The sequence below is a fragment of the Mytilus edulis genome, chromosome 9, assembly GCF_963676685.1.
Source record: "Mytilus edulis chromosome 9, xbMytEdul2.2, whole genome shotgun sequence".
In the NCBI taxonomy this organism is placed as follows: Eukaryota; Metazoa; Mollusca; class Bivalvia; order Mytilida; family Mytilidae; genus Mytilus; species Mytilus edulis.
Genome location: NC_092352.1, coordinates 75,674,515 through 75,687,562, shown reverse-complemented (window position 1 = coordinate 75,687,562; position 13,048 = coordinate 75,674,515). Strand labels below are relative to the sequence as shown.

The window sequence follows — 13,048 nt, the reverse complement described above, 5'->3', positions numbered from 1 at the left end:
TGACATACCAGTTAAGCCTTGGTTATTTCTAGCTCTGATGACATACCAGTTAAGCCTAGGTTATTTCTAGCTCTGATGACATACCAGTTAAGCCTAGGTTATTTCTAGCTCTGATGACATACCAGTTGAGCCTAGGTTATTTCTAGCTCTGATGACATACCAGTTGAGCCTAGGTTATTTCTAGCTCTGATGACATACCAGTTGAGCCTAGGTTATTTCTAGCTCTGATGACATACCAGTTGAGCCTAGGTTATTTCTAGCTCTGATGACATACCAGTTGAGCCTTGGTTATTTCTAGCTCTGATGACATACCAGTTGAGCCTAGGTTATTTCTAGCTCTGATGACATACCAGTTGAGCCTAGGTTATTTCTAGCTCTGATGACATACCAGTTGAGCCTAGGTTATTTCTAGCTCTGATGACATACCAGTTGAGCCTAGGTTATTTCTAGCTCTGATGACATACCAGTTGAGCCTAGGTTATTTCTAGCTCTGATGACATACCAGTTGAGCCTAGGTTATTTCTAGCTCTGATGACATACCAGTTGAGCCTAGGTTATTTCTAGCTCTGATGACATACCAGTTGAGCCTAGGTTATTTCTAGCTCTGATGACATACCAGTTGAGCCTAGGTTATTTCTAGCTCTGATGACATACCAGTTAAGCTTTTAACTTTATAATTTGAGTGTCTAAAGCACACTTGATTATCGGTTCTTTGAGATTTTTGTCGAGCCTGCAACTTTTGTTGCAGAAAGCTCGACATAGGGATAGTGATCCGGCGGCGGCGGCGGCGGTGTTAGCTCACTTTTTAAAAGTTATATATTTTAGAAGGTGGAAGACCTGGATGCTTCATATTTTGTATAAAGATGCCTCATGTTACGAAGTTTCCGTCAGTCACATGTCCAATGTCCTTGACCTCATTTTCATGGTTCAGTGACCACTTGAAAAAAAAGTTCAGAATTTTAGTAACGTTGAATTCTCTCTTATTATAAGTAATAGGATAACTATATTTGGTATGTGCGTACCTTGCAAGGTCCTCATGCCCGTCAGACAGTTTTCACTTGACCTCGACCTCATTTCATGGATCAGTGAACAAGGTTAAGTTTTGGTGGTCAAGTCCATATCTCAGATACTATAAGCAATAGGGCTAGTATATTTGGTGTATGGAAGGACTGGAAGGTGTACATGTCCAACTGGCAGGTGTCATCTGACCTTGACCTCATTTTCATGGTTCAGTGGTTTTAGTTAAGTTTTTGTGTTTTGGTCTATTTTTCTCATACTTTATGCAATAGGTCTACTATATTTGTTGTATGGAATGATTGTAAGGTGTACATGTCTAGCGGGTAGATGTCATCTGACCTTGACCTCATTTTCATGGTTCAGTGGTCAAAGTTAATTTTTTAAGTTTTGATCTTTTTATCTAATATTATATGCCAAAGGTCAACTATATTTGGTGTATGGAAATATATTATGATCTATATGTCAGTCCCACAGGTTTTATTTGACCATGATCTCAATTGCACGGTTCATTGGACAGTGTTAAGTTTTTGTGTTTTGGTCTATTTTTCTTAAACTATAAGAAATAGGTCAACTATATTTGTTGTATGGAAGCATTGTTAGCTGTACATGTCTGCCTGGCATGGTTCATCTGACCTTGACCTCATTTTCATGGTTCATTGGTCTTTGTTTAACTATCTTGTTTAATATTAAGTTTATGTGACAGTTGTAATAACACTTTATACTTAGGACTATCAACATAATATTAATGATTAGTAAAGAAGGCGAGACATTTCAGTGTGTGCACTCTTGTTATATTGGTGTTTGAAAGGGACTTTCTGATTTGGAAATTCTTTTGGAGTTCGTTATTTTTGTTATTTTACTTTATACTACCTGAAATACAATTGTAGAATTCGCCGTTTCAGAATCTATTGCATTCTGGGTAATATTTTCAAAAATCTACACCGAAATGTCGTGATTGGTTGAAAACGTCCAAAACAATGGAAATTCAACCAATGTCGTGACGTTATTTTCATTTTGGGGTACCAACAATGATATTACCCATAGTCCTTTAGATTCTGAAACGGCTAATTTATAGATGTTTCCTAAAATGTGATTTGATAATTACTAAAAATGTGATTATATTGTGGAGCTTCTTGTCAAAGTTGTGTTGTAATAAATCAATTTACAATTGTATACGAAAGCCTTAACATTCATTTTAGTTTTTAACTGCATGTTTTAATTATAGACCCTCCTATGCATGATAATTTCAGGAGTGATGAGAATGATACTTCAGATCAAAGTGGTGCAGATTCAGAAATTGACGAGCAAGGCAAAAAGATTTATAGACCCTCAGAGACTTTCAAACTTGTACATGAGGCAGAAAGTGGCGAAAAGAAAATTGAGGATGACTATAAACCTAATCATTCTCGAACATTTAAATTTTTACAACAACAGCTTAATAATGGGTAATGCGTAATTATTTTCACACTTAAAAACAAATATCTTTAATCACAAATCACTCACAGATGAACTTGATTTGTTTCCTTGGAGACTATATATGTGACTTGACACTTTGAAACTGCACAGAGAATGCAATCACTTCTCATGTATAAAAGACTATTTAGCCTCTTATATATCCTTGCCAAATTGTCTTTTTTCATATTACCGACTTTTGACTACAGGCTTTATATTTTTTTTAACAGGTTACCTTCTCTGTGGTAAGACATACTGGTACTTGGTCAATTATGAGCAACCAAAAGAAGTAAAATCCAATATATAAACAGTGCAATTTGGGTGTAAAGCTTCTTGTTTTCTGGTGATTTAGTCATGTATAGAAAACATTAAACAGTAAACTTTCCCTCAAAATTGTACCAATTAAAATCTTGAATTTATTTACATTGCTCTTGCTTAACCAAGTACTAGAATGTCCAACTTCAGAAAAGGTAACCTGTTGAAAAAATATAATTTCCAGTCAAAAGTTGTTTATATGAAAATGTTCTATTTAAGAACTAATTCATGGAAGCCATAGATTTGTTTGAAATTTACACATGGCCTGGGCCGTGATATTCGAATTTTATCCTGAGCGTTAGCGAGGGATAAAATTAACAAATATCACGGCCCAGGCCATGTGTAAATTTACAACAAATCTATGGCTTCCATGAATTATTTCGATTCTAATAGGACAAATACGATCATTAAAAAACTGAAGCGATGATGGGTATACCGTGTGTGTGGCTGTTCTATTTTACCCACTGTTCGATAAATGTAAAACAAATCTAATAAACCTGCATGAATGATTTCGTAACTAACCACTAGAAAAAAAAATGTGATTACTTTTTTTACTTCTCAGTAAACCCAACATTTGCAATTTTAAATTTACATTTTTTATCGTAAGCTACCGTTAAATTCACTGTTGACATGTTGTAACCAAGGAGCCGCCATGTTGACTTGCTGAAATTAGTAAATGTGCGAATAATGCAATAGAACAGAAAACAAGCAACACCTACCTCAATACTTTATTTTAATGCAATTGTATCCAAGTTTAGAAGGTAAACGCAATAGAAAAACCTTCAGCTTTGACGTTTTCATTCGTATGATGTCATGTTTTGAAATGACGTTAATTCGCCAAAATCATTACTGGAATTTCGCGGAATTTTAATTTATTTTGTTTTTGTCCATTTTTCCGTTCTCTAATGTGTAAATTCTTTTTGTTATGCGTCAGAATCAGAATAAATGTTCTGTAGGGTTTTATTCAATTGTAATTGTTGACACAGCGAAATCCACAACCGTTTACACATAGGTTACGATACATATGGATTTACGTGGGAGGCATATTTAAACAGCCATTTGTGTACATCTTGGAGTCTGCGCTAAGTATAGATATATCGAGAATTTTATCACGGTGCTGTTTACAAAGCGAAAGAAGAACGTCATATTAGAACAAAATATTCATCACAATTTTCATGAATGAAATAATCATCACTTATTTCTCAGAAACTATAAATCAGAGCAACATTATGTGATGTGTTTACACATTCAATGCTAGACAGCTTAGTTTACGGAATACTTGTACAAGAGGAATTATTAGTGTGTTAAATCTAAGGAGTCGACCCAGGATTTTTTAAAAGGGGCTGAAATCCAGAAATTAAGTACGGTAGTGGTTCAAATGTTTGACAATATTAGGCTAAAACAGTTATATATTTTTCAAACAAAATGGGAGTATACACCCCTTCCCTTCCCGTAAAACCCTCACCGCAAAAGCTCACAATATATAAAAAGTATTCTTCTTGTTTGTTCTGAACTAGTTCGGTTTCTTGTTTATTTTTCCGTCTAATTTGCATAAGGAAAGTTTAAAGGCATTATTTTCCCTGCAGAATTTTTTTCTCATGCTTATGGAATTATCTTTATTTTCTGTTATTTCAATACTTCGGTCTGATTCTGCATGTGCATGAGCATGAAGTTCACTTGAATTTGCAATAAATGTTATTGATAAAACAGTTTTCAAGAATGTCACTAAATTTGATTGCGTGTTCTGCAATTTATATTGATATGGCATTTGTTTTCAGCTTTTTAACTAATTAAATCAATTATGTTATATGGTAAACACAATCACATGCACAGTTGATTGAGAATTTTTTTTTTTCGTAATGTAAATGAGTGTCTGCTATTTTCAAAATCTTCATTCCTTATCTTAATATACTGTCATTTGAGGCTTAACAATGTTTTAAGTTAAAACAAATGAATTCCACCATAGTAAAAAGATACTAAAATGTGCTCATGGGGAAAATAGTGGAGGTAAAAATCAAATGATTAATGCAAAGGTAAATTGAATATAAAAAAAACCAATGGTAATGGAAAAGCAGAATTTTCTATTTTATTTTAAATTTTATTTTGGTGGTAGATAATAATGTATATTATTGTTTTCCAGCAGCAGTGATGTTCAACAATCAGCACCACCATCGGCTCCCAAGGCACCACCACCACCGTCTGCTCCTAAGGCGCCACCTGGTAAGATTTAAGTATTCTGGAAATATGACCAAATTTTGCAATATGAAAGGTCCTGATGGTCAATTGATCCAAACATTTGGTTTATAAAATAAGAATTTATTTTGAAGATGTGTTATGAAAGCCTATGAGACATCTCTCTACCAGAGAACAAATGATGTAGATGTTAGCAGCTATAGGTCTCCCAGACCACATTGAACATTAAAATAGGCCTCAACAAGAAAGTAAAATAAAGCATATGATAAAACTAAACTTATTTTATGTACAAAACAATAATCCAAAAACAAATATGACTTGTAACTACAAAGGGGTTTAAGTACTGGTCATTTGCTAAAAAAAAGACAAGCTGCACTTGGTTTATTGGTTTTAATACTATCTTGTTCAGTCACTTGCTCATTGAAGGTCAGTCTTCATCCTTGTCACTTCAGATTCTTCTGCAAAGCAAAGTTCTTATATTCTTCAGAATGTAACATACTGAAAATTTTTCAAACAAACTGTTTCAAATCAAATAAAGGAGAGTATGCATTAGAATGTGCCAGAAGTAAATCAGTCTGAAATCTATAATATCTTGAAGTTGATTTTTTTAACATAAAGATAAAGTGTTAAATTTATTCTAATTTCAGCATCTAAACCAGGAGTTTGGACACCAGGGCAATCACAGGGAGGTCATGCTACAGCCCCTAAGCCATTCTCTCCTACTGTACAGCCATCCCCTCCTGCTCCAGGAGGACCTCGTGGAGGGGCTGCACCTAAACCTACTGGGGTTGGTGCTGTGAGAGCCAAGAAAGGAGAAGCATCTATGTTTATGTCAGGTGATGCCGCTCCAGGTGGCCAAAGAACACCTGTGTGCAACTCCTGCGGCATGAATATCAGGTATGATCATTTGGAAGACTTGTTATCCTCGCTAATTATGGTAACACCTGTAAGGGTGACATTTAATCAGAAATTATTATAGTTGTTATGCCAGGGGCTTCAATTTTTTTTAAAGATGAGGCCCAGGATTAGACTCAGTGCTTTTAGACTGGCATTCATGTAAGCCAATGCTGCTTGTAAGACTTGCTTTTCTTAAATTAATGAAAACAACATTTTGCTGTTTGAAACTATATAAGTTTCAATTCAGTTTTGCCCAAAATCTTTAGAAAATACAACAGTTTATGAAAAGTGTGGCTTTGTTTGTTGTTGTCCAGGTTTGAGTAAATGGTTAAGAAAAAAATCCTGACTTTGAGTTTACATGACAATTATTCAACTCCTGTATGTTGCAAGAGTGTTGTCCCTTTAGTATCTAAAATTCAGTAGTTTTCCCTCTAGTAAATTGACATTCACAAATTATTTTAGTTTTGACTTTGTTTTTAACCAAACAGTTTTATTTAGAAATTTTTACTTACTATTAGATGTATGTTATTTTTAGAAGTTTTAAATTCTTATAAAAGGTGGATGTTCTAAAAATATACCTGAAATTAAAAATGTTTTTATTGGTTGAACTTGTTAAATTTATTGAGCATTTAGCAAATGCTAAACATCCTAAAATGTCATGGTTTTATAATTCTTATATGAAATTATGCATGTATTTGTTAAATATTGATTTGTGTTTCAGCGAACAAAAACGGTAATCCCGCATTCTTAATAGAATAATCATCTTTTATATAAGATGCATGTATTCATCAAAATAACCTTTACTATTGGTGATTGTCTCTAAGTTACAACCCATACAAGTTGACTGTTTGATTGTTTGTATGGCACTCATCAGGGTTGACCAAATTTATTGTCTCTCAAGCGCTTAGTGTAAATTCTATTTTCAAAACAAAGCTTTATTACAATTTTGATATATCTTCTTTTGTTTTATTAATAAATGAGGGTTATTTCCCTTATAGGTATTCAGTTAAAACTTTTACTTGTGCAAATATGTATTCCAGTAGAACATATAATATTTGCATTTTTACTGGAATATTTTCATTTTATACCTCAGTTTCTTCTAAAATAAAAAAAAATGTTACTGACCTCAGCTTGTAAAGATTTGGTGTCTGATTTGAAAACATTTTATTTTTGAAAATTTATCAATTATTGATAGACTCTTTAGTAGTTGTTTTAAGCATCAACTGTTAAGCTTAATGTTTACGTTACCACTAAAGTATAAGAGGACAATGAATCTGGATAGGTCTGTTAAATTCATACAATCATTGAACACTCTATTTATATAGGTTGTACACCTGAATGGTCTTGAAGGTATACAGGTGCATGGAATACAAAATTAATTCTACAGTCCAAAATATATCTTTTTCCTTTATTGTATAAGACATTGATGACCTGAGCAATTGAAGGAAATTGAAAATATTTAAGAATGTTTAAAAAAGATAATGTATAGTAAATGTATGTCATGCATCTCTTTAGTAAATCAGTCATCTATTCCAAATCTAGATACACCAAACACTTTTTGCATGACTGTATAGAATCCCTTTATATATTTATATTGTAGTTAGATGACTATGAATGTTATATGCCCATGTGTAATTAGGGGTTGTGTCTCATCGACACTAACCCCCATCTCACAGGTTTGTGTCCTCAAAAAAAAAATTTCACAGAGGTATTTTTGTATCTAATGTGCTGTAATATGTTCAAGACATACTTCAAAATAATGTTCTCATTCTGAGCATACTATTACTAAACTTTGAGGTTGTTCAAGGCAAACTTTAGAATAATTTTCTCATTTTGAGCATACTATTACTAAACTGTGAGGTGAGAGCGACAACAAAATGTAAACACTAAAATATTTATCATTGTTTTACAAATTTGCTTGAATTTCTGCAGCTTTTAAACCAAAATATATTCCTTGTCATTGCCATATACTTATAGTTAATATAAACTTATAATTTGTATGGTTTAATATAATGAATTTATAAATTTCTATGAAATTAATTTGTTTCAATGAATAAGTCTTTTATGGTGTGAATTATGTAATTATCAGTAACCTCAGCATAACAACATAAAGAAGAATACCGGTGTAGTTTACAGTTTGGGTGGGACGAAGAGGGCTTAATTTTTCCTATTACAGATTATTTACACCATTTTGGGGGAATGAAAAAGGTGTGCGCATTATACACAAATGCGTACCGTACATGGCTTAATACGGTAGCTTGCATACTTTTAAAAAAAATCTTAACATCTGAACATACTGTTGACAGACTTCAATCTATTTTCCAAGAACCTTTTTAAAGATTAACAGTGACTTTTTAGCACTCATAAATGTATCACCTACTATTTATTTTAGCTGGTAGAATTCTTTAAATAATTAATCTTTTTAGCCCTCACAATTTATCATCTAACATTTATTTTTGTTTACTAATTCATGATACAAACCTTTGGAATAGTTACATTGTTTTACCCCTCACGTTATCACCTAACATTCATTGGTCAATGGTAAATTCTATAACTGTAATTTTTTATGCAGGGTTAAGACATTTTGTATCAAAAACTTGTGTAACATTGCATGCACTTAAAATTTATCAGGTGTTTTTATTGACTTTTTTCTCCAGCAGTTTTTGTTTTATAGCGTATTGGAAACTAAATTTGTCAAAGTGAAAAGTCCTGTCACAATATATGCAATATTTTCATCTGAATCAGTAGTTTGTCCATTGTTTTCTGAAGTCGTTATTTTTGTTGGGATGGAACAGAAGTTTGCTGTTACTTTACCATTTGCAACATATTAAAATTGAACTTTAAATGCAAATTTTTAAGCTTTTTGATGGGATTGAAAGTTCTGGAAAAATATTTGAAAGATTGTTTAAATTCCCAATTGCGTCTCACTCTGTTGAAACAAATTTATTTTCCAGTAGATGATATTAAATTCAGGTTGAGGTTCAAAACCCATAATGATTTTATAAATTGACATTGTGGAACATATTTATTACACTAATTGGTGACCTTAGATTTTGTTTTTCTTCAGTTGTGTTAAGTTTTTCCCCAAAATTTTCAGCATAGGTGTCAACCAGTAAAAACTTGAAGGATCCAACAATTATATTTTACAATTTTTGAAAATCTTCTCTGAACAAATTCTACAGTATTTCAAAACTGCTCAAAATGTAAAAGGACTCAATTAAAATTTACATTTTAAATTCTTATTGTATTATTTGTATTAATTGATCTTTAGATGCTCTAATTAGCTTGCACATGCAAAATGTACTTGTTATTTTGTTTGAAATTGTTAGAACATAGTATTGTGTATGTAATATAGAAAATTAAAACTGTCAGAAATGTTGTTTTCACCAATTATCTTCAAAAATATTTGTATTTGTTTAGATGTAACTATTACAATTCTTTTAAAAACAGAATTAGTTTAACCATTGAAAAGACATTATAAAATTAATGAGAGCAAACAAAATGGATGCTACTCAAATACTTTTTAAGGGGAGATAATAAAAGTTGACACCTATGTTTTGAGTGGTTCTTTGTCCTACCATGCATGGACTTTACCCTATCTGCTAGAAAGTTTATCATCAGTCAAACCATTTTGACGTAATTATCCTAATCGATGACTGTTCTATTTCAGAGGGCCATTTGTGGTAGCACTAGGTAAGACCTGGTGCCCTGACCATTTTGTGTGTGCCAACCCTCGCTGTGGTACTAAGTTACTGGATATAGGATTTGTGGAGGAGGGAGGATTTTTGTACTGTGAGAAAGACTATGAACTTTACTTTGCACCAAAATGTGCTGTCTGTGGTAGTGCTATTGTTGGGGTAGGTACTCTTACATTGACTTGGTTGATTAATTGGGTATAGACAATGATGAAAATATTCCAAGATTCTTGTCAGAATTCCCCTTTGTTTAGCATCAAGCTTGTGTCTTTTAATAAGAACATGTTTTGTTTATAAGGAAAAACTTTTTTCAGGTTGTAAATATTATAAATTCAGATATTATTGCTAGGAATTCATTAATGTGAATAATGTGACAGGGTAAATATCACTAAAATAAGAATCTGTATGCAGATATCCCCGAAATTGCAATAATTAATCTCTCATGTTTATCCGTGGTTTAAAAATTGCAATAATAAAATTTGCCCAGTAATAGTTTATTTATTTCTGTGTTCACTCCTAACTGCCTTGCAAGCTCCAATTTTTCATAGATGGGTAAGATTAATGAGAATCTTGTAATATTTTATTATAGGCTCAATTCCCCCAAATATAACCGAAAAAAAACAAAAAAATGACCACTTATCAGTAGAAATAGTGACATGATGATAAAATGTGTAAGGAATATGTTATACAAATGTACAATCATGAACAAAGGAAGATAACTCAAATTCAACAGTTTAATTTGCAATTGAAAAATACAATTCAATGTCACAAAATTGCAAAATGAAAGAATTCTTTACCCTTTAGAGTCTCAAGCACTCTGATTTATTTTGTTGTATAAACTTGCATAAAAATATATGATAATGCATACACTAAAGTACTTTTAATTTTTTTTTTTAATAGAATTAACACTTTAGTTTTCATATTTTCCAGGAATGTGTAAATGCATTACAGAAGACTTATCACCCTAAATGTTTTACCTGTGTACAGTGCAAACAACAGATTGGAGGAAACCAGTTCCACTTGGAAGATGGCAAACCTTACTGTGAAAATGGTAATAAAATGTCAAATGAGTTTAATAAAATAAGAATTTTCACTTTCTTTCATTATTCAGGCAACAGTGACATGTGTGTAGTACAAATAGCAGATTTAAAGGAAAAAGAAAAATAGGACAGATTTAATCAATCTTTTAAAATTCGAGGATGAAAACTATTCTGTTTATAGGTTTATTGCTTCTCTTAAAAAAATGTATCAAGTAAACACATTTAATAATTTAAGTAACCTGAGTCAAGAATTAAAATTGAAATATTTGCCTCAATATATATTTAGTTAACCAAGGGATTCTAACAAATGTATGCATGCATGTTCAATGCATATTTAAAACTTTCAGGATAGTGTTTTGTTGAGCTGAGCCCTATGTTTCAGTACTAATTTTAAGCTCTAGTGGTCTTCAAACATTTAAACATAAGCCTTCCTATTTCATACAAGCATTGGTAAGGAATGCAACTTTGGGGACGTTATTATGACATAGCTACATTTTTCAATTGTAGATTGGAGACAACTTTTCCAGACCATGTGCCACTCTTGTAATTTCCCTATTGAACCCGGAGATAACTGGGTTGAAGCTATGGGCAAAAACTATCATTCTGGATGTTTTAATTGTTCTGTAAGTATATATAGTCTTTTTATGGGCAAAAACTATCATTCTGGATGTTTCTATTATGTCCCTTAGAAAATTGATGAAGCTGCATTATATTTACAGGGGGATCTGTGTCCAATGAATACATTCTTCTTTTATTTTGAAATGCTAATTTAGCTGGACAGTCTTAATTATATTGAATTTTAATAACTGTATTTTTTTTGTTTTTTTTTTCAGACATGCCAGATTGGTTTAGAAGGACAACCATTCTTTGCTAAAGCTGGTAAACCTTACTGCAAAACACATGCTCGATAGATAATACCAGATAGCAACCAGTGTGTTCTTAGATTGCTCCGGATCCAGTACATAGTATAGTGCCTTCTCATATCTCCATTTGTAACATTGAATTAGGGGATGTGAATGTGATGTTACATATTTTTAACTTATATATTATTATGCAATAGAAGAAATTTTTTAAATGTTTTATTTTGAAAACTGGATTATTTATAGTATATAACAAATTTTGGAATGAGTGAGTTTTTGTAAATTGTGTAAAAAATATGTTATTGAATAGCTAGATTTATTGAAATTTGTTATAATTAATTAGACACAGTGTAATAATACTGTAATGCATGGAATTCCCACAACTGAAGAAAAAAATATGAAAATTTTTACGTTATATTTTTCATGTTGATAAAGTTTATCATAAATCACATTTATAATATAATTACAACTAGAAGTAGATGTGATATTGTAAAAAGTAAAAAAAATCGTTTAAATTTTTCATGGATCTGAAATCCATGTCTAATAAGAATAAAGCTCATACAGCCATTGTCAAAGTGTCATCATAATAAAAATTAACTTATATGCTATTTTTTTTAAGAATAAGCATAGTTGTGATAATTTCTGTTTCAATCTTTATTTTTCAATTTGTTTAGATGAAGTTTAAATACATGCAAACCAATGTTATACAGAATTCCATACAAAATCTGATTAGAAATATCAACGTTAAGTTAATGGCTAAATCTTTGAGATGCGGAAATGAAATTGAAAATATTCAGGTTCAGAAAATAAGACATTTTTTTTTCTCTAAAATGCAAATAAACATGCTTTCTCTATATATGAAAATAGTTCAGAAAGCAGATAGAAAGAAAAATTACAGCTTTGGCCTCAAAATGTTAACTGAAACACTTATCTGTTGTTATGAGGCCCAACAACAGATATATATGTTTCATTAACATGTAAATCATTTCCATGACTTAAGACAATAACTTATTATGGTGATAATCAATTTTTTGATAACTTTTCAAAATACAGTTCTCCACTACCAGTATGTAAAAGATCACAATAAACTTCTATTTACAGCAACATATCATTTTCAGTAAAGACAATTTAGAGAAAACATATCCAGTCGTAGAATCTACTTAAAATTCAACAAGGTTACTAATTGTTGTATAAACAAGATTTTTCTTTCAAAAATTAAGACCGTTTAAAAAAAAACTGCCAATAAATATGGAACTTCTTAGTATATGACGCTTAAATTCTTATGAGTAAATACATGTAATATTATCTGATTTATTATCAAAGACATAAAAGCTCAAATATCAGCTGATATGGTTAAGGCATATGAAAGGACTAGGTCCAGTAAGACCCTTTTTGGCCCCAAAATATAGCAGTTTTACAAAATTGTTAAAATGTATACTTTTTGTTATTTATTGGACAGTAGAATGCTTCTGCTACATAAATATGGGCTGTTTTTGACAATACGATGTACATATATCGAGTACAAGCACCATTAAGACATGCTAAATTACTGAAATCTTCATAATTCTAGCATTTTGGT

General features: G+C 31.6%; 1 protein-coding gene across 39 annotated transcripts in view; it reads left to right on the top strand.

The window, feature by feature from the left end:
- Positions 1-12,596, top strand: part of LOC139489032 (PDZ and LIM domain protein 7-like) — a 46,593-nt gene extending 33,997 nt beyond the window's left edge. For 8 of the 39 annotated variants that reach the window (XM_071275104.1, XM_071275099.1, XM_071275096.1 and 5 more), the window contains 8 exons: positions 2,268-2,462; positions 4,925-5,004; positions 5,625-5,874; positions 6,596-6,607; positions 9,545-9,731; positions 10,500-10,620; positions 11,117-11,232; positions 11,443-12,596. In XM_071275104.1, the coding sequence (XP_071131205.1) occupies positions 2,268-2,462; positions 4,925-5,004; positions 5,625-5,874; positions 6,596-6,607; positions 9,545-9,731; positions 10,500-10,620; positions 11,117-11,232; positions 11,443-11,520 (1,039 nt within the window). In that variant the 3' untranslated portion in view covers positions 11,521-12,596. The remainder of the gene's footprint in view (positions 1-2,267; positions 2,463-4,924; positions 5,005-5,624; positions 5,875-6,595; positions 6,608-9,544; positions 9,732-10,499; positions 10,621-11,116; positions 11,233-11,442) is intronic. The other 31 variants (XM_071275117.1, XM_071275107.1, XM_071275102.1 and 28 more) reach the window with 7 other exon arrangements.
- The last annotated feature ends 452 nt before the right edge of the window (positions 12,597-13,048 follow it).